The sequence below is a fragment of the Papilio polytes genome, unplaced genomic scaffold, assembly GCF_000836215.1.
Source record: "Papilio polytes unplaced genomic scaffold, Ppol_1.0 DF820678.1, whole genome shotgun sequence".
Classification (NCBI taxonomy): Eukaryota; Metazoa; Arthropoda; class Insecta; order Lepidoptera; family Papilionidae; genus Papilio; species Papilio polytes.
Window position 1 is genome coordinate 1,849,169 of NW_013528526.1, and position 27,125 is coordinate 1,876,293.

The following is a 27,125-nucleotide window of genomic DNA, read 5'->3' on the forward strand; positions in this document are numbered from 1 at the left end:
CCGCGGATTTGCGAGACTGTACTTTTAGACTTTTATCCGATGAAAAAGGTTATATCTAAAAAATTCTCGACGATATAACTTTATTCGGATTGTTAATTATATCTTAATTGTACTATTATTTAGTTCTATTTTAAATAGACCAGATGTGTTCATGGTTCTTGTGACAACACTTTTCAACAGCAGTGTACTCAGGATTTCTTTTCACTCCTGTGAATACAAGGAAAAATTCGGTCATGTACAGTCGCTTTCATCGTGAAATACATAACAAATTATTCATACGTACGCCTACGAAGGTCTTTTCTGAATATTTGCATGTGTTTACCATTCATTAGGTTTTTTTACGATTTGGTTATGAGATTTTTTCATTTAAGTATGTAAATTAAGGAAAGACTTTTTGTGTGAAATAAAAAATAAATGAAAGTGGCCTATGTGTTTTTCCAGACTATGCTCTACGTCTATGCCAATTTTAATCATGATGGCCACAAACTAACATCCATCCATCTAAACTTTCGCATTTATAATGTTGGTAAGATGCTAGGTTTAGTATGATTTGTATATTGACACTATAATTAAAATCTTGTCAGTCAATTTGTATCTATTGATAGGCTTTCCTACATATTACCCTGAGGCTGTCGAGTTAGTAGGCCCGTTATTAATGTATCAGTTATCGGTACATCGACTTACTAATCTCGCTTATGAATATGACAGTCTTGTATAGAAATATGACCTTGCCATGGTCCACTCAACCATCCTTAATTGACATACCAATATAAACTTTACGACGATGACCATAAAGTTCTATTTTGCGTGCAAACCAAACTTGGTATATGAGTTTGGACTTTATTGCAATGGCCTAAGGTCGTTGTGTGGGCGTTGTTTAGGTTTGGAATCTAACCTTAAATCCTACGTAAGGCAATATTAGGTGTTTGGCATATTAATTCATGCCCACGTGTTTTTTGATTTAGAGAAATGTCGACATAGGTTAATAGTTCATCGTTTTAATTTGTTTATTGGATGGCTTAATACAACAAAAGGTGTCATGATATTGAATTTGGTAAATCAAGAGCTTATATAGCATCTTTACTTGTGTAAGAAGTGTGTTCTTTCCGGTTTGTAGAGGACCAACTATTTTCTATTGCGTTTTGATATCCTTATAAATGAATATATGGGTCTTAAATCCTGTTAATATTTTTACGAAGTTAATAGCTGTTTAATTTGATTTAAAACTCTTCGATGATTTGATTAGAAATATTGACTAACTATAAACTAACCTAAAATGTTTACGTACGTGTTAAAAGCCTTCTAAAAAAACACATTAATTTTAAACTAGAGTGCACTTAATGTAGAGCTCTCAATTGACTTGTAGATGATATTTATCTGCCTCTTATCAATGGCTGATATCGCCGGAGAAATGCGACGCCATATCGCGTTTGGGTCGCTTGAAATGTAAATATGTATGAAATTAAACTTGAAGCCTATCTTCGTGTTTAGATGATCGTGAATTTATACATAGTATTATAGATATAAGAGTTTTTATGAAATAGATTATATAGACGTCTGAAGCGGTGTCAAAAGTTTATATGGAGAGATGCCTTTCCTTCGACAGAATTACTTGAAAATTAAATAAACACTTATCGAAACAAATAACTACATTATTGAAGTTTTATTCAGATTTGTCCCATAAAGGTCTAAATAACAAGGTGAAAATTTGATTCAAACTATTAAATTCCACGCGGACGAAATCGCGGGCAACAGCTAGTATCTAATAGATAGAGGTTCGAGAATTCGATGTTTTAGTAATGCGGGTTAGGAACCTCTTGGATTTTCTTGAACAGATCGATACAAACGATGACGTAGGTAATTTATCACGCGATTCTCGATTTATTTTAGTCTTTAATGTTTAGGTTCAAACCACGTATGCGTACATAATGCTAGCGGACGACCTTGTTCTATATAATGAAATATTTCCTTGTTCTGTCTTGAATGTAGTTTTATTGTAATTATCGATAAATCACATCAGAGTTCATGCAGTATCGATATCGATAAAACATTCCATGCGGTAATAGTTACTTGAAATACATTTCAGTATGTTTTGATGATGACTACCGTTCCGGTCTTAGGGCTGTTTGTTATTTAGAAATGTGAGTTTGAATGTAAATGTACAACTGTTTGACGTTAGATTTTGTATTAATGAACTAGCTGTTACCAGCGACTCCGTCTGCACGGAATTTAAAAAAAGTAGCCTGTGTTTGTTCAAACGTTTAAATAGCTTTTAACAAACATCCATCCAAACATAAAAATTTTCGCATGTGAGATAATTAATCTAAATGTGTTTACAGACAGACTAGTTGATTTTTTACTTATAAAAATGCATTATAGGTGTCTGACCTCAGCTGTTTCATTCATAAGTATTGATTAAGGAAAACATCAAGGTGGGGCGGTTTAATTGGGTCAAATTACACGTTCAGACACGCATATGGTTTATATCTAACTTCCCACAATTGAAAGACTTAGGGTGAGTTGCACCATATCGCCGGTTACCGTTAAAGTTAAAATTATTTGAAATGGTAATATTTGGAATAATCTTCAAATTTACTAAGGATGAGTTACATTAACTAACTATAAACCTTAACCAGCACATTCCCGATGGTTATGTCTTCGGATGTTCATGATATTCGCTACACCAGTTTTGCGCTGGTCAAAATAACGTCATATTTGACACTAATCATAACCGCCCGATTTTGGGCGGTTATAGTTAGCGTTACGGTTAGTGTCAGTTCGGTAGTGTCAACTGTCACAAGCTCTTATCTTCAAAAGCACAAATAATGGAAAAATTAATAGAAAAAGAAGATATCTACTATTATCCTATATGTAATCCAGAAGAAAAAAGTCTTGCGTGCTCGGAAATAATGGATTTCCAAGATGGAACTCTAAATTTGGCCAAACATTCAGTTTGGACAAATTTCGAGTGTCTAAAGCCATAGCAACAGCGCTTGTCCCTTTTCTCTTATTTAAAAAAATGTCCTCCATAAAAGGTCAATTTATAATATGCATTGACAGGACAATTTATAATATGGAAAATAAATAAGATGCATTTATATTTGTATAATTTTATTGCTTCATTTTTGCTACATATTTGAGTAGTAAAGTAAATACAGTTTCAATAATGGCCCAAACTAGTTTATTTTCACAAGAGTTTGCCATTTTCTCCATCTTCGTGTGCAAAAAGTTTATTTCACTATAAAATACCATGCGTATGATACATAAATATAATCGGCGAAACATGAATTTCCAAACATTTTAATTTACGTAAATGTCATTCTTGACACCAACTTGACACTTCAGTGACATTCAGGTTTAAATGTTTCCATTGTAAAAACGAAAAACACATAAAACCTCTGTGAGAATATGTTTTTGCACTTGTAACCCTATTATAACTTTTACGATAACCAGCGATTTGATGCAACTCACCCTTAGAAATCATTACTGATTTTTACCCGACTGATAAGAATGTAATGCCTAAAAGTTCTTAAATGTCAAAGAGGCATAGTAAATCGTGTTTCTTGGTTCTGTCAGTGGAAACTCACGTTAAGACAATTCACACGTTCAACCGATCGTATTAAAGCATTAAAATGGAAACTGAAGCGTAGCTGAAAGCGTTCCCAATCTAACACTTTCACTGACACGCCGACAAGTAACGTTGAACGAGATACGAATTGGAATCGATTTCCTCAATCGACCGAGACGATTTGATAATCTAGATATCGATTTTATATACGATTATGGCTCTACCTCTATGAGCTTTTACAATAGCTGTTGCTCGCGACTTCGTCCGCATGAAATAAAATAATAATAATATAGCCTATATTACTCACAGATATAACCTTTCTAAAGGTAAAGAAATTTTTAATCGTCAGAAGTTTTTGAGTTTCAATACATATAAAAATATGAATCATTAGTATAGTTTAGCATTAAAAAAAAAGATAAATCGGTAAAAGTGATACGTAGTTTATGTTAATACCTTTATAAGTTAACTGACGTTCTCATAACTTTTAATGTTTGCACTAAATGACTGCTAAAGCGATCGTTAAAGGATTTGTGACTCGCAGTAAGTGTAATCAATTTATATTCAATCAGTTGTAACTGATTGAGCGTAATACAGTAAAAAAGCCAGATGTCTGACAATCTCGGAACATCTGTTATCCGTCAGTGTAGGTGTTACGTTACACGCAATGTCATACAATACGTAGCTTATGCTATATTAAATATAATTGCACTTAATGTAAAATGTTATGTGACTAGCTGTTGCTTGCGATGTCCACGTTAAATTAAAAATATACCCTGGTACAGATAAATTACCTTTTTAACAGTGAAAGAATTTTTAAAATCGACCTAGTAGGTTTTGTGTTTTTTCAATACATACAAAAATACAATTTTTTCCTCGTTATAATATTAGTACTTTACTATTAGTATTTTACTATGTGTAACGTTGGTTAATTTCTTTGTTATTGTACTTGGTATCATGCTTCATACAAATATTATAAATGCGAAAGTTTAGATGGATGTTTGTTAGAGTTTGTAGCCTCAACGGCTGATCGAATCTCAATGATATTTGGCATAGATGTGGATAGCCTGGAAGGACACATAGACTTCTCTTGTTTTTTTTAATTCAACGCGAACGGACTCGCGGGCGAAAGCTAGTGTAATATTTCTTTATGTCCGTTAGCCTTTTGTCAACCCAGTCGAGACAAAGAAGTAGAGCTTGCAATTGGCATATTTCCAGATATGCAAATTTGTACTACACGTACTTACGTTTCCTTGTCTAACGTTGCGCACCGTTTTAGTAACTCTGAAATTCTAGCCTAGTCATTGTGATGATAAAAATGAATTCTGTGATACACAGAATGATTCATCATAGTGATAGTTTTGATACATCACGGTTTATGATAAACAATTAATATGTGATCGTAATTATTGTCAACAAGGTATTATCTCCCTCCTTGTACGTCTTTGCGAACTCCGTGGCTTATGTTTTAAATAATACGATTAGATTTATATCAAAAATATTCATAATACGGCTTAACTCATATATGATCTTCCGGTGATCGAAAAGTTTGAACTATTTTTGCGGGGTTTCTGAAGTTTCTGTTAGCTATTGATTCATTAATGTTAGGTTGAACAAAGTTTTAACGGAGTAAAACTCAAGTAACGTAGTTCGGAAACGCATTTCATGAATTTATGGAACTAATAACAATACGTATACGTATGGTTAAGAGTAGCTGGGAAACTGGCCGTTATTCGATTTATATCGTTAAACTACTATTATGTGATAAAAATTTATTTCACCGCAATTCAAAGTTGACGTTATCGATTATTTCCTTTTAAAAAGCTATTGGTTCCTGTTATTATAATCTATTGTGTTGTTCCCAGTGTCGTCAGAGGCTTTGGACCGGTCGAGGTTGGCGCGCGAGCGGCGGGAGGCGGAGCAGCGCAAACGGCTTGACGAGCTGCGAGCGCACGCGGCGGCCGCGCAAGCCCAGCGTGAGAAACGAGACGAGGACCGCCGTCGAAGACAAGCTGAGCAGCGCGCAAGAGATGACGACAGAAGGCTACAGGTCAATAAAATACTATGTGTCCCTCACACAGACTAACATGTGCCACATGATACCGTAGAAAGGTCTGTCTCTCAGAGACAATGTGATCCACGATAGTAATAGTGTTAATTGGTAGAGGTGGTTTGGTGTGAGTACAGTAATGTAAAGTTCGGTCGTCGTGTTTTCACTCTCGCGTGGGTAAGTCAGTAAAAGGACTCCCAAAGTCATGACCTTAAATAGAGGAGTAGGCTATAGGAGACATCTAGTAACTTCTATGTAAACAATATTTATAAATAAGGCAGGTATTAGAAGTACCTATTTCGACTCTCGCATTTCCTTTCGTAACTTCGGTTCCTCGTCTAGTTTAATTGGGTATAACTTAAAAAAGCCTGTCGCCTGCAAAACGCACAAACACAGGGGATGTCTCTAGTTGCGAGGCAAATGACTCTCAAGTATGACTTTGCTCCGACAGGCCGAGCAGCGAGCGAGGGACAGCGACAGAAGGCTCCAGGTTCGTACCTCTCAGCCCTCACCATCCCACAAAAAGCAGGAACAGGACGTAATAGTCGACACATGTTGTTTGAACTGTCCCTAAAACTTACCGTAACTTTCAAAGGACTAGCCGTTCTGTCAACTTGTCACTTCTATGTTGGTGAGTTAACTATTGGTTTTGGTTTGAGCTAGGTATTGTCCGTATCACCGTAAATAAAAACATGAGATACGGGTATCGTGTAATGCATGTAGTTCGAAAGTATGAAGTATGCTACTTTTAAATCACTTGTAATATTAAAACACTCTAGCACTATTAAGTCTAGCTAGAGGCTAACGCTCCCACGTAAAGAGCTATTTGAAATATTAGTTTAGGAGCTAAGTAAATATTTCTGTGCGATAACTACAATGATCCGCAACAGACTTTGCTTTTGAAATTCCAAACGCGCCTAAACTGCACGTTGAAATATCGCCATTGGTTATAGGTTTTATGAATCGTGTTTAATAGCATGAACTAAAATGGTTTTACCGAAATATTTGTTCTACTAATAATAAACATAAATACGTGGATTTGTTAATCACGCATGGTTTTTACAACTACTAAAAATGAATATATCATGACATTTGTCTTTTTTTAGATTTGTTCTAGAATATACCCATACTTGGAGATTCTTAAACGAAATTATGTTACGAAACCTTCAAACTCCAATAAGTTACAAATATTCGAGTGATGGTCTCTTTGTCTATATTGTTTTAACTTTTGTCTTAATTTAATCTGTATTTTTCACAAAACATTTAACTCTAGATCCGTCTTACGTCGTTTGTTTCTGCGGTTGTCTTGTGAGCCAATTAACCGCAGTGACGTCACATCCCACTTACTCCCGTCTACGTTGTATGACAGGAATAGTAAATGCGTTTATGCGTGCGCACACCTTCGGCTAAACTATCGCACGACTGTTGCGCGATTGTCGATTGTTTCGCAGATTCAACTGTTTAGTTGCACAACTATATAAGATCATAGGAATCAGCGAGACTGAGTTGTGCGATACTTTAGTTTCAGCGTACGCTTTAAGAGGTCTACTGTCGATACAACTTGTATAAAATAATTCATATCTCTAAGAACACAACAATATATTCTGTTTCACTATTAATGTATACTTCTATACTAATATTATAAAGAGAAAAGATTTGTATTTTGGATTTTTGTACGTATTGAAATAACTGAAATATTACTGGACCGATTTTCAAAATTCTTAAATCATTAAAAAGCTACGTTACCACTGTGTAGCATAATATTTTTAGTAACCCGTGGACGAAGTCGCGACCAACAACTAGTTCACAACAACTAGTAAGTTAAGATCTTTATGTAGGTTCATAACATATTGCATTTTAGTTTTCACGCAGAGGCATTACAATCTATCGCTACTCGCAGGAATTATGTATAGAGGTGCATTTTCAAAATTTCACTATCGTCTGACCGCTGTGGTGTGGCGAAGTGAAAGTCAGCGTCGAGACGCTCGCACCTTCTAGATTGCTTTTGTATAAGATAATAATTTTAAGACTGCACTAAGCCACACGATGCCTTTTTAGTACCGTAGTAATTATGTGTAACAATGCACATAGTTTTAGTTGTCTATTGTCAGATCGTATTTGTATCTATTTGTTGCCCGCGACTTCGTCCACGCAATGCTAAGATGAAAAAGTAGTCTATGCTATGCCCGTTTATGTCAGCTACTCTTCAGTGAATGTCCGATGGAAATCGGCCCAGCCGTTTCGGAGATTAACCAGAACAAACACGGCTTGCGGACAGACATTATAGACAAAAAAAAAATTCGTTATCAGCAACGCTAATACAAAATCTTCTCGTTAGATTCGACGTATTTTTTTACAATTATTTCAGAGGGGTTTATTGTTGTCTTTTGATACTTCCTAATATATTTTTTGTGCCTACTGTAATCCCCTTTTAACTTTTTCTTTGTAAGGATGCAAGTAATTAGATTTGATGCGAAAAGAGGCGCATAGAAAGGAACACAACTTTATGTGCGTTTTCTTCGATTATGGGTAGGCATCTCATCTGCTATTTAGTATGACTATAGCCAGCGTTAAAATTAAGGTTTCCGCTAATGTATTTGCCACCTTACTATAAAAACTCATACTGTGATGAGGTTTTGCACTGTGCGGTCAATAAGAGAAGCCTATGGCATTAATATTTACTAACACAATCTCAGCTATACAATGTAGTGACAATGACAATTAGATTAGTCTTGTTTACGTTGTTATCCGTACAATAGAAGCAGTGCTGTTAACACTTTCAGTGCCACAACAATTTACAGACTAAAGTGAAACTGCAGATCGAGAGTAGCACTTGAAGTGTTAAATTTAAACTAGGAATGGAATTTGTTTCTATACTAGAATGTAATTTCAACTTATTTTTATCACTTCTAATAATCACATCATTATAATATGCGAAAGTTTAGATGGACGGATGTTTATATTTTTGTCCGACTTCCCAAAAGAAGGAGGTACTCAATTCGTCTGTATGTTTTTTTTTATTCTAAACGGATCCCAATGAAATTTGGCATAGACGTAGAGGATAGTCTGGAAGAACACATAGGCTACTACACAGTTTTGTGTTTTTTTTATCGTTGTTTTTTGACGGAGTTGTGGCCGAAACCTAGCCCTTGTTATAAAAAGTGTACAGCGCATATATATTCAGCTCGTCTGCGTTTCTAATTAGATCAACTATTAGCATTTCACGTTCGTTGCGCTTAACATATTCAGGCCTTTGACTTATACATATTTGTACATTAATTTACGATATATTGGTATATTATAGAAAAATTAAAGCTTAGATAAGCCACGTACAAGATCAGATGAAACCTCGGCATCTCTCTCCAAATATAACCCATTTCGATTGAAATTAAGTAAACAAAAGAACATTAAACTCCCAAGATGGCGTCCTTTAAACATCATAGTAGTTATATGAGATATAATAATACTAGAGAAGAAAGATTTGTATTTTTATTATAGATTTTGGTATGTATTGAAATAACTCAATATCTACTGGGCCGATTTCAGAGATTCTTTCACAAATTAAAAGCTACGTTATCGCTGAGTAACATAGGCTACATTTATTACTATTTTTTTTATTCCACGGGAACAAAATCACGTGCAATAATTAGTGAGAATATACCTTTATAGCGAAAAATGTGCTGTTTATGGGAAAAAAACTTCTTTATTTTGATTATAAAGGATATTTGTACATTGCCTGCGCACGCGCAGTTACGTAACTGGCGTCCTTGCGCTCTGATGTCATTGTTGACACTCGTCAGCTTGCTAGACATTTGAATTACAATGCGGCGAATTCCATCGCTGAGCTGCATTGTACATGTACACTCACCGACAATTAGTAAGTCTATTGTTGATGATTCTGATATAGTATTTGAAAGTGGTCACTGAATTTGTAGAAGTGTAGATACTAATATTGTAAAGAGGTTAGGTTTGGATTTTTGGATTGTTTTATGTATTGAAATAACTCGATAACTAATTGACCGATTTCAAAAATTCCTCACCATTGAAAAGCTACGTAACTCACTAACATTGATTGAGTTTTTAACTTTTTTTTTATTCTACCAGGGCAACGTCGCCAGCAATAGCTTGTTTATGATAAAATTAAGCGAACATTTTAGTAGGCAAATAACAGTTGTATATTTTACTATGTTTCTAACAAGAATATACTTACCTCATAGTATAAATGCAGCATTTCCTAGTAAATATCGAATGACGCAATGCGGAGAGTTGCCCATGTTCCCGCTTTGCGCTACCGCCGGGATCGGGAACGTAGGCAAAGTTTACGGCCAACAATCCTAGAATATTTATGTAGGAATTTTATGCTGAAGTTTATAAATTCTAGGACCCTGAGTATGATATGATATTATAGTAAATCTTTTTTGGCTTCTAAGACTTTTCTCTTTAAATTATTGCTACTGTAACCTTGTGCGTCATCAGCCAATGAGTTAGGGGCTCTGGGAGATACTCAAGGGGGAGTGCAGGCCCTTAATCCCTAGGTTAGTGAAAATACTTCTTTAAGATGGGGTGCCCTCTCCCCTAACGATGACGCCCATAACAGTAACTGATATGCTTTTACAATATGCACCGGCAATTTAAATAGTTAACGAAAAGAGGCTTGCAGAATGTTCCTAGGTAATAGTGTAAGGTGATAAAGAAAGAATTTCATAGTTTATTTCCTGAAAGTCGCATTATTCAATGTAAAGTGACCTTTTAAGAACCTACATCTCTAAAAACCAATAATTTACCAAGTCAAGATTCAATGCCATTAAATGCAGAGGAAAGTCTAGCTCGGTTTTTAGCCGGCTTTCATGTCTAACACGACTGGCTCGTTGCCAATACGTTCCGCAAGTAATGAGAACGGAACGCCTTTATTGACATTTTTTGATAAAATTCTTAAAATGCTTGCTCAAGGAAGTTGTCCAATTAATTGACACGGCTCGAGTAAACACCTGTGAGGTTGTAATACACTTAAGTCTGTATTTTTAAGTAGTTTTCGTACATCAATTGCCTAAAAAAACTAAAGTTTGTATATTGTAGACAAGGTATTGAAATCGTTATTAATAATAATTGTAAATTTTATAAAATACAGAATTTGTAATATGTAAACTTATCGTCAAAATTAACAATGACTAGCTGTTGCTCGCGACTTCGTCCGCGTGGAAAAAAAATAGTAAAAAACATAGCCTATGTTACTCGTAGCTTTTTAATGGTGAAAGATTTTTTTAAATCTGCCCAGTAGCTTCTGTGTGAATCGAATACATACAAAAATACAAATCTTTCCGCCTTATAATATTAGAATAGATATAGATTATTAACTAAGTAGAATCCCATCTTGAAGCAATTAATTCCACCGTAACCACTTCAACTTAGCATTATTTCAGTGTAACCGCACCTTAGTCTTGTACAACATTCGCTCGTATCGAATATTTGAAATTCCGTTGACAAAGTTTGCATAAACACTGACGTATCACTTTTGCACATTAGTTCTGCTGAAATGTGACGAATATTGTAAAGAAGCCGCGTTGACTTAATCTATTACTTAGTGTATATTGTTTTAAATCCAAGATATCGAATATAGTGGGAAAGTACCATTGCCTAATAGACAAGAATGAAATATTTTAAGCTTTATTACATCTGATAACCGATTATTGAATGATGAAAAAATATCTGCAACTTTTTTAATCTATTGCATAAGATAGCAAATTCTCAATTAACTCAGAATGTGCTAAAGGCTTAATTTTAGTCCCTTCAGTTCCTACCCTTTACTTGTAAGGAAGGGATGGGAAGGGAATGTTTTATTGATGGTGAAGCAGACGCATAAGAAGGAAATATCCTCTATATGGGCGTCTCTTGCAACAATTATGTGTAGGCAACGCATCTGCAATTGCGGATGTCTATAGGCGGTGGTCGTTTTGCTTTTTCGCCGAATTAAGGTGGCCGTTCGCGCGTTTGCCAACTAAAAATAGGCTTCCTTCTTAATTATTAGTATGAACTTTTTTATCTTGATGCATTTATTCAATTTACATCCAAGTCATTTGAACATGTCCTATATGCGCATTAGATGTTAATTGTAAGTGACATTGTTATGTAAGTCAGGTCACTCCGTACTCGTCTCTGGCCTGACCTGATTATCTGCAACACGCGGCCACCAATTGACTACACTATATCAATGGAACTTGTATAGTCAGTATAATGTGATAGGCCCGATGATATAGGATTTGATCCTTGCAAAGTTTTAAAAATATAGGCTAAACTACGAATGATGAACGTAGATAAGTTAACGAAAACAACAAAGACAAGGGAGTCTAAAATTATTCATACTTATATTATAAATGCGAAAGTTTGGATGGATTGATAGATGTTTGTAGCCTTAACGACTAAACGTATTTCGATGAAATTTCCTATAAAAGTAGAGAGAGATATAAAAGTATACTCTGGAAGAACACACAGGCTCACTTTTGTTTTGTTTTAATTCCACACGGACGGAGTCGCGGGCGAAAGCTAGTGCAATTATAAAGTAATATTGATTATTAAACCAGTAAAATTGTTCTAAGTTTACCCAAAAATGTTGAACTTCTCAGCACGCGGAAACAAGTCGACAATACGGCGTACGGAAATACCTCAGCGGTGGCGATGGCTTCAGGAATATTTTTAAAAGCAAGGAGTGGACGGATATAGCCCTTCCTTCAGGACTGGCTGCATTCCGATGCACTCGCCTAACACCGACTGGTTATAAAAATATTATCTTTAAGATGCAATCTATACAAGAGATATGACTGAATAACAGCAGGCGAGGCGGAATTGTAATATTCCGTATTCAAATTAGTGTCGGTCTTTTATTGTCATATTGTGTTAAGTAGGTAGTTGCAAGGATAGAGGGAGACAGATTTCTGAATGTTTAAGTATGTAAAATTGAAAATAAAACTCGTCTACCTATAATGACAAGTGTCTTTCGATGAGAACCTATGAAAGTCTACCAAAATCAACACCTAAAACCTAGTCTAAGTTACAGAATAGCTGTAATTTTTACGCTAACCTTTGTATGCAGGTGGAAGAACGCAAGCGTGCGATATGGGAGGCGTCAGTATCCCGACGGGAGGCACTTCTCCAGAGAGAGAAGGAACGCACGGAGCGCCTGGAACGGGCCAGAGCTGCGCGCTCCACTCCCAGGCCTGCGTTCGCCTTCGGTTCCTCGACACCTCGACTGCTGGAGCCGGTTGATTCAGCTGGATTCTTCTGGGCCGCGCGCAGGTGAGACTACTGATTTTTTTCCAGATCTGGTCTGTGATTGACCTGGTCTTGATAAAATTCCAGGTGAAATTATCTCTTTTTGATACTCCAGACCCCTTAAATAAAGTAAAGATCGATGTCGCCAATCTATAAGTGAAAAATTATCGAACTGCCAAATATCATGTGCTTGTCAAGTATTTTTCTTACGATTTTGATAATTCAATGTTACTTTGTTTACTGGGGAATGTGATATTTATCACGTTTTTTTATGTTTTTGAATATTTAGAGATTTTCATCATGCTAATAAATCTTGTTAATAATACAAGTATCTGCTACGAAACTTGCTTAAATTAGAATTTTTTGGAGTACATAATTTTTTAAAAGCTAAAATTTTGTAGAAATTTTTTAAAAAGTATTTCGTACTGTTGTTAATTTTGTTTTAAGTTGATTTTAAATTTGTATTTAATACGAAACTGTATAATAGACGTTCTGAGAGAAAATACAGTTTTACACGTTTTTTTGACTCAAAAAAAGCTTTGCTTGTTATTAAATTACAGGTGTCGGTCTTTGATTTGTGCTTAAAGGATTTTCATATGCCATGTAAATAATTTTGTATCCATTTTTAAAGCACAAAAACATCTTTTAAATTTAAAAATACGTTGATGGCTAAAGTTCATGGCATATGGAAATCTTATTTTTTACGGGACTAGAAATATATGCTCATACAAGGTGCGGGTTCATTCTTCCAGCCATTCGACTGCAAAGAATAATGTTACCCGTGGCACATTTTTATTGAGCACTAATTTTATGTTTTTTTTTTATTTCCCCCAACCACCAGTACCAACCCACTCGATCAGATGAGCTTTTTTGACTCGCTGTAAGCAATTTTAAGTTTATTTTTTACGTTTGTTTATTGATTTTGTTTAGTTTATTAACATTAAAAATTTTAGTTTTTTTACTAATTTTTTTTAAGTTGTGTATTCATTAGAGCGTCTATAGTGTTGTTTTTTTTTGTTAAAAATACCCGTTACACTTTTCGCTCTAGTGTTTATGCATCTTTATGTTAAACACCAGTAGTTCTGTAGAGTTGAGTTTACTTGCTTTGTGTTTTGAAGGATGCGCATGAGTTTTACACAAGCAATTAGTACCTACGTAGAGTAATGCATGCAATTAGTCTTAGATATTTTTACTTGTATTTTTAAATGTCTGTATGTTCTATTTTCTGTGTCATCTTATGTTATATATTTTTATGATTTAACTATGACGTCAATTAAAAGGTCAACTTTTTAACTCTTTGCTACTTTTGGAATGTTTATTGTAAAATTGAGAATTTTAAGTCGTACAAAGTAAAATCTCTTAATGTGGAAAGACGTATTGCTGTCTCTTGTCTTTTTTAGAAGAATAAAAGGGATGACAGTGAGTTTTTATACGCTGTAAGAAACTCAGCATTTATTGCACAGAGTATTAAACGATTTTACGTCATACCGTTTTCTATTTATAGATTTGACGGATTGTAAACTTTTTATTACATTCGCGTGTTCTATTACGGAAATCGAACGTATGACTCGTTGCTATCGCTTCCTAAAATGTAATGAATTTGATATTCAAATATCGTCTTTATCGACCAGCGTTAAGATCTATATTGTGTTCGGCTTAACGGGTTGCTTCCATTGCAGTGTTCTTACCGTTTCATATCCGAACCCGTAGCTGTAGTCTTAGTCACGGCCACAGAGTATCTAATCATCAGAGATATCATGTTCAAAACAGCTGATCAGCTAGATCTTCAAATTTATATAGACACGTAACTTTTTATTACGCTCTTGTCTTTTTCTCAAATGGCTATAAATCCCTGATAAGTTTCGCCTATTATTAATTTTGAATACACGATTTAATCTTTATTAATATTATAAACAAAGATTTGAATTTTTGTATTTAAATAACAAAAAATATTGGACGTAATTTCAAAATACCTTTCAATATTACAAAGCTACGTCATCGCTGAGTAATAAATTTTTAATTTCACGTGGACGTAGTCCCCGAGCGACATCTAGTAATATGTATACTCTGAATATAACTAGTCTATGCCAGCTCGCAGGACATTGCAAACTATAGCCCGTGAATACTCAATTACGCAGCGATCGTTGCGACCCAAATAGCTCCAGCCGAGAAATGCAAGTTGTGTAGCTTTTATATGAACATAACACTAAATCTAGATAACTAGTACATTTCAGACATTCCTGATTATAAATTGATTTAATATAATTTGTTGGATGGATATTTGACTATCTAAAGATCGAGAAAAGATAGCATGAGCTAATATTGTAGTAAGATAAATAATAATAATAAAATAAATACATTCGTTTATTTAACAAAAAATGGTTACAGAAAATTGACCCAGCGTCCTCGCACTAGGCACAGCCTGTATCGCGAACACCTAGCTCAGGGAATTAAATAAAATACTAGTTATACATCATTAGACGCAACATATCTAGCTATAATTACAACGTAAACTAAGTTAACAAAGGTAGAAAAAAGAATAAAACATGCAAATATAGATTGATAAAAAGATTAGCATGGTATGGGCATTTTATGAGGAGGGATGAATAGCATGTTACAATGAGAACGTTAGTTATGAGTAAGGTACACCGGTAGAGGTAGACATAGAAAGAGATGGATGGATTGCGTAAAAGGTGACGTGATCAAAAAGGGAGTGATGACTGAGATGACGTATGATAGAGTTATTTGGAGGACAAAAACCTGTTGCGCCGACCCTACGGGAGTAGAATAAGGAGATGATGATGATTGATAGATTTTTTTTACAAAACTACGTTAAAAATAGAGTTCTTTAAAGTCTTAATATTTCGTCTTTTGATGGTTCTTACAGAAATGCAGATTGTAATTGGTTTTTAAACTTTTTTTTTCTGAAATCTATTATAAAGTATACTAGACATATTGGCTACAAAATGCTAAGCGTTGTTTGTGTTGCAAAAATATACTTTTATTCGACCGATAACGTAATACCTGTTGTTGTACATTATCTCTTGTATTATATTGCCTTTTATCACCACTTTCTGGAAGCCGATTAGATATTATATTAATCGATGCTCAGATGCGGAAAATTTTGACACAGAAGCCGAACAAAGAGTTCTTATTTAATTTTTATATCTCTGTATATTTCCGGGTTTAGATTGTACATTGTCCGATAGACATATGATAAAAAAATAGCAAGCCATAGTCGAATTTAATGGAAATGAGGTATTGCATTAACGTGTGTCACTGGCTGACAATGTTTTTATTTTGTCTATAGATTTATTTTAAAAAAATCAATGTTGAAGTTATACCATGTCTGTAATAAGTCTATTTACAGCCTTATAAAGGTAAAAATGTTTAGATAGGACGGCTATAAGATTTATCTCTATATCTGCAATGAAATAAAAATAAATTGTAACAGAGTGGCTACTGCAGAGTGGATAATAGGCATGAATAATTTGGCACGCGTGAATAATTATGGTCCAATGGCGCAATGCAGTGTCGCGGTTAAGCTCTCAAGCGTCCCGATTACTGTACTGGGACTATGTAGTGTTGGGGCTTATAAATATTGATAAATTTAAACTCAAATTTAACCATATGTTTTTGAGAATGGTGACGAAAAATTTTGCAATTTAAATGCTACCAGTATGGTCCAGACTCCATGACGTAATCTTCCTTCCGATATTACACCAGCGAGCATTGTCTCTGAGAGACAATGCCCACAAATCACCGGTTATGGTTCTGCTGCCATTAACTTGTGCGTAAATTTTGTGCACATTTGCATATTAAACTAGCTGTTTTGGAGATCAAACAAAAGTATACACTACCTTATATCGCACTAATTTTCAAAAAATCTTTTTCGCTATAATATATAAAAAGTGTAAATTGGTTATGGGCATTATTATGTTGTTGGATTTATATAACTATTGCATGAAACAATAATTGCATACTTTAGCTTTGTAAAACTCTTTTACGAAAACGCTAAAATTCTTTAACATATAATGTTGAAGTTTCAAAAAATTATGACTTGTGGCATCTACTATTCTACTCTAATTTCTTTTACTGGCAAATAATTCGCATTGGTTCGGGAATGAAAACTAACCCTTGTAAACTGTATTCAATACAAATTAGTAACAGAATCGCTTGACGTTTCAGGGCTGCATCAACGACAAATGTGATGTTCGCGTCTGCGCCGCTCACGAGACGAGCGTCGGCGTTACACCTAGACACATCCGACACTGATAATAAAGGTATGCTAAAGAATCTACTTCTCATTTAAAATCATTTTTTACACCAAAATGTCATTTATTACAATTAAAGGTGTGTACACACTTTTTACCTTCAACGAAATATATGCATACTTACTCTTTGATCAACTAAAAGTTCACACTTTTATTTTCAAAAGGTGGAAATCTCATTTTTTTACCTATGATCAAAAATATGCATACTTACTCTTTGATCAACTAAAAGTTCACATTTTTATTTTCAAAGGGTGGAAATCGCATTTTTTTACCTATGATCAAAAATATGCATACTTACTCTTTGATCAACTAAAAGTCAACACTAAGAATTTTACAAAAGGTGTAAATCACTTATTTCACCATTTGGAGAAGTCGTCAAAGAATTACATGGATTGTCTAGGGGAAGAGAAACTTATCCATGACAAGGCAAGATAAGGGATTTATATCCATTGATATCAGATTTAAAAATCCATAGGTAATCCAATATCAACACATAAAAACAGACTTTGTCAACACATAATAGATTTCCTCTTTTGTCTAAGAAAGGTCATTGCTAACGTCTGCTTTACTGTCTTATACTCTTGCTTGTTTTCTTCTATTGAGCCATTTTCAATCTTAGTTATATGGGATAAGGTTTCTTTTAGCTTTTCACAGTTGAAGTGTACTTTCAGCTGGTTTCTCTAGACTAAGTAGTTTCTCATTGCCGTTTATTGTATTATTATACCTGAAAGTGTACGCGGATTTATGCTTCTTGATACTTATTTGTAATAAATTTGATATAGTTAAGGAATCGACGTGCTATAGAAATCCATGTAATACGTTTATGTTATGTGAATTTTAATTTTAAGTTATATTTTTCACGCTGCAAAGGACTTATGTTCACAAGTTATTGTAAGTAAACATTTTTGTAATAACGATTACATCTTAAAAAACTTAGATGTCAAGTGGAAAGTGAATTAATGGGATACTTACCTGGAGTATAAAAAAAAGTACACACAATAATATAAAGATATTGGACAGAGTTATTTAATTCATGATTTGATCAAAAATTTATTAACACTAAGCTAAGAAAATGGCTAAGCAAAATATGACCTTAAATGTATATAAATGCTTTTAATTTTCCATTAAATATGTGTGAACGTACAAAATTTGTGTATGCAAATGTGATGATTTAATTTCCTAAGCCAGTCTAGAAACATCTGTTTAAATTATACGTGAAGTGTACACAGCGAATGCCTGTTAATATCTTAAGAGTACAGAAAATGCTGGCTCTTGGTGAATAATCTCAACTGGCCTTGCATAGGATTACTTGACTGAAAATACATTTGGTAAACGAATATCACTCTTAATACAATCTCTTAAGGCACATTTGTGTTCACAATAGTGCAGTCAAGAAAACTAAGCCGGTGTAAAAGGTGTAAACTTGAATGCGAAGGATTATAACCCTTGTGTATATGGAGATAAGAGTTATGTATGCTTTTGTAATTTGAAAGGATTCAATAATGTCATATGTGAATGCAAGCTGTTGTAAACGATGTTCTGATGGCATGTCTTATGTAACTGGACAATTGGACACATAAGTACTAGGATTTTAATTCTTTAGTTATGTGTGAAATATAAATCTTAAAATATGTGTGAATTGTAAGATTTTTGTATGACGGGTGTTAATTCATACTTAGAGGGTCTTCGAGCGATGATATAGTTAGGTTTAGTGAGGGGCAGCTAGCTAGTTTCATGTTTTTTGAAGTTTTTATATGTAATTTACATTTTTCGATTCTCTAGGGGGTTACAAAACAACCCCCCACCCTAGAGACGTCCTTGGCGACGCCCATTGAGGGATATGAAAACGTATTAGATTCTGTACTAACTTAGGTTTTTCCAAAGAGAGTTTAGAGCTACATGTTTTTGTATGAGTGATAGAGTTTGTAAGAATGATTACAACCGGTGTCCGCAGACGAACCCGACCGTCAGCCGACGGTAGTGTGGTCGTCGGTGGCCCGGCGGCGCACCGACCTCGTGCCCACGTTGCCCGCCCCGCGCGCGCCAGGTAGGGCATACTCCATGACGCGACTGGACAAGCTGCCCCGCCTGACGCCCGTCTCCTCGCCCTCCATTCAACACCTCAACCGCGCCCGTGAGTACATTGCAGGTACCGCTAGGGGGCGCTTGGTTCGCAGTCCAGCTACCGCATAACTTGGTCAATAACCTCCGGCTCTGCAGTCGGTTAGTGCTCATTAACGCTTTATAATATTGGAGTTCGTATGCTAAGTCGTGTATAACATCCCGGTTCTACTATACCAAATGTCAAGTATATCATTCGGGTTCTATTATGTCAAGTTTCATGTATATCATTTGGGTACTATTATACCAAGTGTAATGTATATCATTCGGGATCAATTATACCAAATGTCATGTATAACATACGGGTTTATGTATACTAAGTGTCAATTAAAATATTCAATTATACTGTCGTGTTACAGTGTCCCAGATTTTAAGTGTCATTTTTTGTTGTCACCTTTACTTCTCTAATTTGTAAAGTTTATTAACATCTGCTGTTATCAATCTAAAGCATTGTTGGTGTAACTTTTATAACGGATTAATAGTTAGTATTTAATGTCCCTAATTTAAAATGTTTGATATTGGTTATATTATACAGATAATTAGATTTACTCGGTAGTTTTAGAGTTCTAAGAGTGTGTGAGCTCAGCTTTGCTTAGCTGTAGTAATTCTGAGTCGACCACTAGGTTACGATGTATTTAATCGAATTTTGAGAAAATAATTCCTTATTAGGATTTGTGTTTGAATGCTAATTTTTGCACAGATTTTTGAGTGAAATAGGTTTATTGCACTTTTAAGAGTGGTTTTGTTTGATATATGCTCATATAGTCGTTTTCTTCAAAATGATTTAAGGATTTTCTCTAACTTGGTAACTGCTCTACTCTGAGGAATATGGACTGCTTTCTTGAGGCACAAGGAACTCGGGTACTCTTTCTTACTACTTTATTGGTTAAAAAAGAAATATGCAAAGTAGCTAAAAAAGTATTATTTTGTAAATTTCTAAAACGTATAAATTTCTTTGTATATTTCTTTTAACATCTTTCTCCATCTCTTGTGCAGTTTCTCAATTCTAAAGGTGAGTGGAAATACTAATAAATTTATTTTTTTATGTTTATTTATTTAATATGCAGTTTACATGTGACCAGATTAAAACTCTGTTTGTTTTTAATTTATGCTATTTTAATGACATATAAATTTGTTTCTTTTTAAATCCACGCCTGCTTTTTAATTTGGGTTTTCATGGATTTGTTTCTTACGCTCCACTACGCTTTTTCGCCTTATTTCACTTCTTTTATGTTTATTACTTTAAGCACATTTCGTTTAATTTCATAAACAAATTACTTTGTAAATTGGATAGATTATTTCTTAGAACAATATTAACTTGATATTTTGAATTGCATTTTATCAACACATACAGGTAAGTAATCATCAGTATAAATAATGGGTACGTAAAATACATGGATACAAGGCGATACATTCATATACAAGTGAGATATAGTAAGATACAAGTGAGATGTACTTGTATACAAGCGAGATACAGTTGTATACAAGTGAGATACAGTTGTATACAAGTGAGATACAGTAGTATACAAGTGGTATAGGAGTTAGAGTAGGATACAAGGGTCGGTGTGCACAGAGACGCGGTCCGGGGAGACGACGCCGGGCTCGCGGCCGGGCAGCGCGCTGTCCAACGCGGGCGTGGTGCGGCGCGCCGCCTCCGCGCCCCGCAAGCCGCGCCCCGCCTCCATCGCCGGCACCGGCGTTAATACGCCCAGAGGTATAACACGGAACGCACCAAACACACACATTTAGAAATATATAGACTATAGTGAACATTTTTTCTCCGGTAACTTTAAAAGGTACTAAGTTAGTTGTAAAGCTTAGTGCCTTATGTCCTTGTATTGACATGTTACAAATATTTTACAAAGTTCTGATATTCTCTATCTTTTGTTACAAACTAAACAATATAGTAAATGTATTGACATGTGGGTTTGAGGGTCTATTAATAGATAGCGTTAGTAGATCAGGTGATAAATGTGTCAAGTGAAGTGTAAACTATGCTGCCTCTATTTTTAAATTTCTGAACAACCATCAAAATATACAGTTATCTCTGTCTTTGAACATACAAAAGAAAGAGTTGACTATATTTTACAAGTACTGGTTTGTAGTAATCATGTTTTTTGTGCTGGTTAAGTATTATTTTTGTTTGATGTTTGTATAAAGGGTCGTGCACTTTACAAACATTGAATATATTTATGTTAGCTTTAAACGTCGCTATACGCGCTTTGCTTTTTTGTATATAATTTTCATTAATGTATGTAAATGTACAATATGTGGTAATTTAAAATAACTAACTCTAGTAATAGTGTCGTGTTTGTTTCAAACCCTTATTGATAAAATATGCCCCCTTTTCTCTAATTTATTTACAATTTAATGTTATTCCTGGTTCACACTTACCAGTACAGTTGGACAGTACTGCAGACATACATTCTATGGACTTACTGGCGATTGTTCCAGTTGACTTCCAAGTATTGACTTCGACTGGCCAAGTGTGAAGTTATTAGTGCACGGTTCACACTAGGCAAGTTCCATCCAGTGCTGTCTAACTGTACTGGCCAAGTGTGAACCGGACAATAATTCCTAAAAGTTACGACTATCAGTACTGATGGTAGTTACAGTTTATATTGTGCCAATTTATGTCTTGGTAAACCGTTACTGTCCAACTGTACTGGTCAAGTCAATCTGGTATTAGTGCCAGGTTTACACTTGGCCAGTTGGCGACCATAGATAGGTGAGTACCTGAGTACTTCAAGTTAGGTATTATATTAACAGTTGTCCAATCCAGTGCAATCCAACTTTATTGGCTAAGTGTGACAGATATTTGAGTGTATTTGTTGTACAATATCAGGCGGGGGGGACACAGGAGCGAACAGTATCGCAACCACGCCGTCAGTATCCCGCGATGCGACGACGGTGGCGGGCGGGGACGCGCCGCGCCGGCCGCCCGCCGCGCGCAAGCCGCGCCCGCTCTCGCTGCACGCCTCGCCCAGACCTGGTGAGATGATGTACCGTGGTGATGGACTCCTAGCCTTCGGACGTGCTTATTGACATGTGCTTTAAACGTTCGATTATAATATACTTTATGATTACGAATCACTCTTCGCGAGAATATATAGCCTGTTTTTAGAATATGTGACAGCTTGTATTATATGATTTACTTACTTTTGAGTGTATATTTAATAAAAATAAATAGTCTATGTGTTCTCCCAGGCTATCTTCTATATCTATGCCAAATTTCATCAAGATGCTATCAGTAGTTTAGGCTACAAACTCTAACTAACATCAATCCATCTAAACTTTTGCATTTATAATATTAGTAAGATGGTTTAATATTTTTTTGAATTCAATGATTTTATATTTAACACTTTTAAAAACCAGGGTAAACAAATAGATTGGTAAAATGAGATATGAAAATCTTGTAAAATTACGTCTTCGAAAAAGTATATTTTTTTTAAACCATAAGGTTTTTTCTTTTATCATGCTAGAACATTGCAGTATCTTCCATCGTTTCGTCCTATATGTGACAGCTTAGTGCTTGGGCAAGTTACATCTAAGTTGGACGGAAGTTACTGCTGTGTTCTTCAGTTTCAGTGCAGTTAAGTTACAGTTGTACTTGGTCTGCAGCGCCCCCCACCACCCCGGGGGAGGGCAAGCCGCCGCTGCATAGGAAACCAAAGCCTGCCAAAGAATATGAAAAGGTAACTTTTTTAAATTTCTAGTCAGACTCCATACAATTGATGTTTTTAAAATTAAATTTGATGTATATTTTTATAAGACTCGACTTTTAAAGCACTTGAAATTTCAATATCAAATTGTAATAAATACCTTGACAATTTTAGTATATCACTAGCCATCGCCCGCAACTACATCCGCGTGGAATAAAAAAAAAACTAAACTGAATAGCCTATGTGTTCTTCCAGACTATTCTCTACATCTATACCAAATTTCATCGGAATTCGTTCAGCCGTTTAGGCTACAAACTCTAACAAACACCCATCCATCTAAACTTTCGCATTTATATTATTAGTATGATTGACAAAATTATAGTAAACTCTCTTTTGTCTACATGGAATTACAAAAAAAATCAAAGTAGCCTCTGTGGTCTTCTGTACTCTACATTTATGTCAAATTTCATCTAAATCCGTTTGTTTAGACTACACATTCTAACATCTATCCATCGATCTAAATTTGCATTTATAATTCACTAGTTTTCGCCCGCGAGTCTGTCTGTACGGAATCGACAAACAATTATAAGTTTATAGGCGGTTAACTCTAACAAACAAACATCCGTGTAAACTTTTGCATATGTAATATTGTAAAATGTTGAATTTTGTTGTAGCGCGGCAAGTCGCAGTCCCCGGGGCGCGCGCTGTCGCCCACGCCGCCGCGACACTCCGCAGATACTATGGATAAGGTAAATGTATTAAAAAACATCATTTCATAAATAAATATTTAAAAAAAAATACTAAGTAGCCTAGTTCTTCTAGAAGTTGCTCTACATCTATGGCAAATCATCAAGATCCGTTCAGCCATTTAGGGAATAGACTCTAACAAACATCCATCCATCTTAACTTTCGTATTTACTTAGTAACTAGCTTTCGCCCGCGATTTCGTCAGCGTGGAATTTAAAAAAAAAAAAAGTGAGTAGCCTATGTGTTCCACACTATCTTCCACATCTAAACCAAATTTCATCGAAATTCGTTCAGCCGTTTAGGCAACAAACTCTAACAAACATCCATCCATCTTAACTTTCGCATTTATAATATTAGTATGATTGTCTGTTTCAGAGCGTGAGTTCAGACAAGCGTCAAGTGAGCGCCATAGAAGTGACGCAGAAGCTGGAGGCGCTGCAGATCGGTGACGTCATCACCACACAACAAATACACGATAAGGTGAATAATTATTTTTAACTGAAACTTGTAACATTTTGAAATATTTGAAATAATTGCTTCGACAATGGAGACCAACTACCTACTAAAAAGCAATAAAACACAATGTCTATATAATATAATTTACTTTATAAAAGAAAATACTATAACTTTATTGCTTAAAAAATTATACTTGCATGTTAAACTTAAAAACTAAAGTTAAAAAAACATATAAACATTTTGTAACGATTACTTTCTTATAACCATTTTATACAATAATTAATTTGAATAAATATATCAGGTAAACGAAAACATTGAGAATGTAGAAAGTAAGCCGGAACCGAAGCCCGAACAAATTGTAGAAGAAAATAAAGATAAACCGATAGAAGTACAGAAGCCCGTTGAAAAGGAAGAGCAACGCGAGGAGCCGCAAGAAAGAAGAGAGGAGAAGAAGGAACCTTTGCAGGAAAGGAAAGAAGAGAAGAAAGAGCCGTCTCAGGAGAGGAGAGAAGAGAAAAAGGAGCCGTCTCAAGAGAAGACGGAGGATAATGAAATGACTGGTAAGCACAACAATCTAATTTTGTAATTTACAAAACTATACAATACAAGATATTACTACAGGACTATATTTCTTTGTGAAGAAATAGAACTTCGTTTAGTTTCTTTTATTATTTTGTATATGAATATGTGCAATGTTCTTGGCTAATACATTGTCTTTGGAAGTGTTCAAACTCTTTAGGTACCGAAAATATTAAATTAAAAAGTTTTATAAACATGCTGATTACAAAGATATCGCACTCATAATACTACATGCTAGTAAAAGCCTCAGCAAAAATGGTCCAGTCATTTCAAAAATAGCCCCAAAACGTACCTGGATATGTTGGCAGTTTGATAAAATTTTTTTAACATAATTAAACCAGCGCTTGACCACGACTTCACCTAAGCTAAGTGAAGACGCGGCCGAAGGATAGAGCGCGCTAGCTCAATATAAATATTTTAAAATTCGTTTTTCTTAAAGTACAGATAATACATCATATACACGAAATACGGCTCTCAAAATACGGTTTTTTTATATTAATTGTATAGATAATTGTGTATTGTGTGCAGCGTCAATGATGGCCCGGCGCATCACCACTGAGGAGGAGGCGAAGGCGGCGCTGGCGGAGCGCAGGCGGCGCGCGCGCGAGGAGCTGGAACGTCAGGCGGAGCTGGAGAGGCAGCGGTCAGTAACACCACAACTCACCACATCTCACCAAACATAGACACAACTCACCACACTTCACCAGACTTCGACACAACTCACCACATTTTACCACAGCATAGCACGTCTCACCACATGTCACCAAATATCACATCTTACCAAACCTCACCGCATGTCACCGCATTTTACCTCAACTCAGCACATGTCATTACATGTTACTAGAGCTCACCAGTGGACATCACGTCATCACCACATACATGTAGAACTCGGCGACACTTCTCTCTAAATGTCTATAGACACTTAAGTACCTGATCATTGACACTGAATTCTTGTTGGCTGAATGGATCTGGATGAAATATAGATTGAACAGTATGAAAGAACGCAATTAATTTAGTTTTTTAAATCTATGTGGTTAAAATCACAGGTGACAACTAATAAAAGAGGGTAAACCAGTACTTAATTTAACATTGTACTTTGAAATTTCAGTCTCCAGCGCGAGGCGGAGGAGGAAGCGGAGAGACAGCGACTGGAAGAGGAGAGACAGCGGCGGGAAGAGGAGGAGGCGCGCGAGCTGGCCGCGCTGCAGCGACGTGTTGAAGAAGAAAAACTGCGGAAGGCTATAGAAGTGAGTTATACTATGTTAAATGAAAAGTTTCGTTTGGTATAACCTCAAATTTCTTATATTAGTATGATTAACGGATGCCTGATACTTTCTCAGAATTAAAAAAATATATACCCAGATCTGTCAGCTACCTCTAGTGAAAGTCCAATCAAAATCCAATAATTCAAGTCCCAAATGATTTACGATTGAGTAATATATTAAATCTAATAGTATAAAAATATATTTTAAAACATTTTTCGAATATAGAAATGTACTTATATGCATGTAACGATAAAATCGTGGGGAAAAAATCTAGTGAAGTAAAAGAAGGATTGTTTTATTATAATATCGACTGGTGAAAGGATATATGTTTGAACCGCCATTTTACGCGATATTGACTCGTATATTCAGAATTTTAAATCTGAAATAAATAATGAAGTATGCAGATAGTAATTTAAATCTAGAACCGGTCTGAAAATCTTTTCTGAAAAATTATTTTCAGGGTTTGCGTTTATGTTTTTTTTTCTAAAAATGAAGACTTTAAATGGCTCTCCTGAACATTTAAGGTAATGGCGCTTAAGACAACGTGTACTTGCAGGTGCAGCAGGAGCTGGAGCGGCAGGAGGCGGAGCGGCGCGCGCGCGCGGAGGCGGAGCGCGAGGCGCGGCTGCGCGAGGAGGAGGAGAAGCGGCGCGCCGCCAGCGCCGCCGAGCGCCTGCGCCGCGAGGAGGCGGAGCGCGAGGAGAAGGAGCGCCTCGCCAGGAAGCAGCGTGTCGAAGCTATCATGGCACGCACACGTCTACGTAAGGTACGTGGTACACGTGCGTATTGTTAGCGGCGAAAGTGAGTGATGAACGCGTCATTATCATCATCATCATCATCACCATCACCAGCTGGTGAAGTAAGCTTACTATACGTCGCCACCGAGAGGCTCGGAGCCTGCCCTAAGTTGGGAGTGGCTAGGCCATATTCAACCACACTAGCCCACTGCGGGTCGGTATGCGTATACATACATATACAACGCACAAAAGCGTTTCATATTTTTAATCTATGTGAAAAATAAATGGTTTTTAAGACTTGTTAGTCACAGTTGTGCAATTTACACGTTTTTTTTTATTTTTTTTTTTTATTACATTGATAAATACTAATTTTTGTGCAAATTTGAAAATAACTAGGAATAAA

At 35.5% G+C, this 27,125-nt stretch overlaps 1 protein-coding gene across 6 annotated transcripts in view; it reads left to right on the forward strand.

The window, feature by feature from the left end:
• The window catches only part of LOC106110335 (MAP7 domain-containing protein 2-like), a 37,315-nt gene that overhangs the window by 6,520 nt on the left and 3,670 nt on the right, over positions 1-27,125 (forward strand). Inside the window, exons 2-16 of one of the 6 annotated variants that reach the window (XM_013292113.1) lie at positions 5,431-5,615; positions 6,067-6,105; positions 12,703-12,905; positions 13,723-13,761; positions 17,070-17,164; positions 19,110-19,289; positions 20,850-20,990; positions 22,122-22,268; positions 22,859-22,971; positions 23,613-23,687; positions 24,061-24,165; positions 24,443-24,701; positions 25,249-25,363; positions 25,829-25,967; positions 26,542-26,751. In XM_013292113.1, the coding sequence (XP_013147567.1) occupies positions 5,431-5,615; positions 6,067-6,105; positions 12,703-12,905; positions 13,723-13,761; positions 17,070-17,164; positions 19,110-19,289; positions 20,850-20,990; positions 22,122-22,268; positions 22,859-22,971; positions 23,613-23,687; positions 24,061-24,165; positions 24,443-24,701; positions 25,249-25,363; positions 25,829-25,967; positions 26,542-26,751 (2,045 nt within the window). The remainder of the gene's footprint in view (positions 1-5,430; positions 5,616-6,066; positions 6,106-12,702; positions 12,906-13,722; positions 13,762-17,069; positions 17,165-19,109; positions 19,290-20,849; positions 20,991-22,121; positions 22,269-22,858; positions 22,972-23,612; positions 23,688-24,060; positions 24,166-24,442; positions 24,702-25,248; positions 25,364-25,828; positions 25,968-26,541; positions 26,752-27,125) is intronic. The other 5 variants (XM_013292115.1, XM_013292117.1, XM_013292118.1 and 2 more) reach the window with 5 other exon arrangements.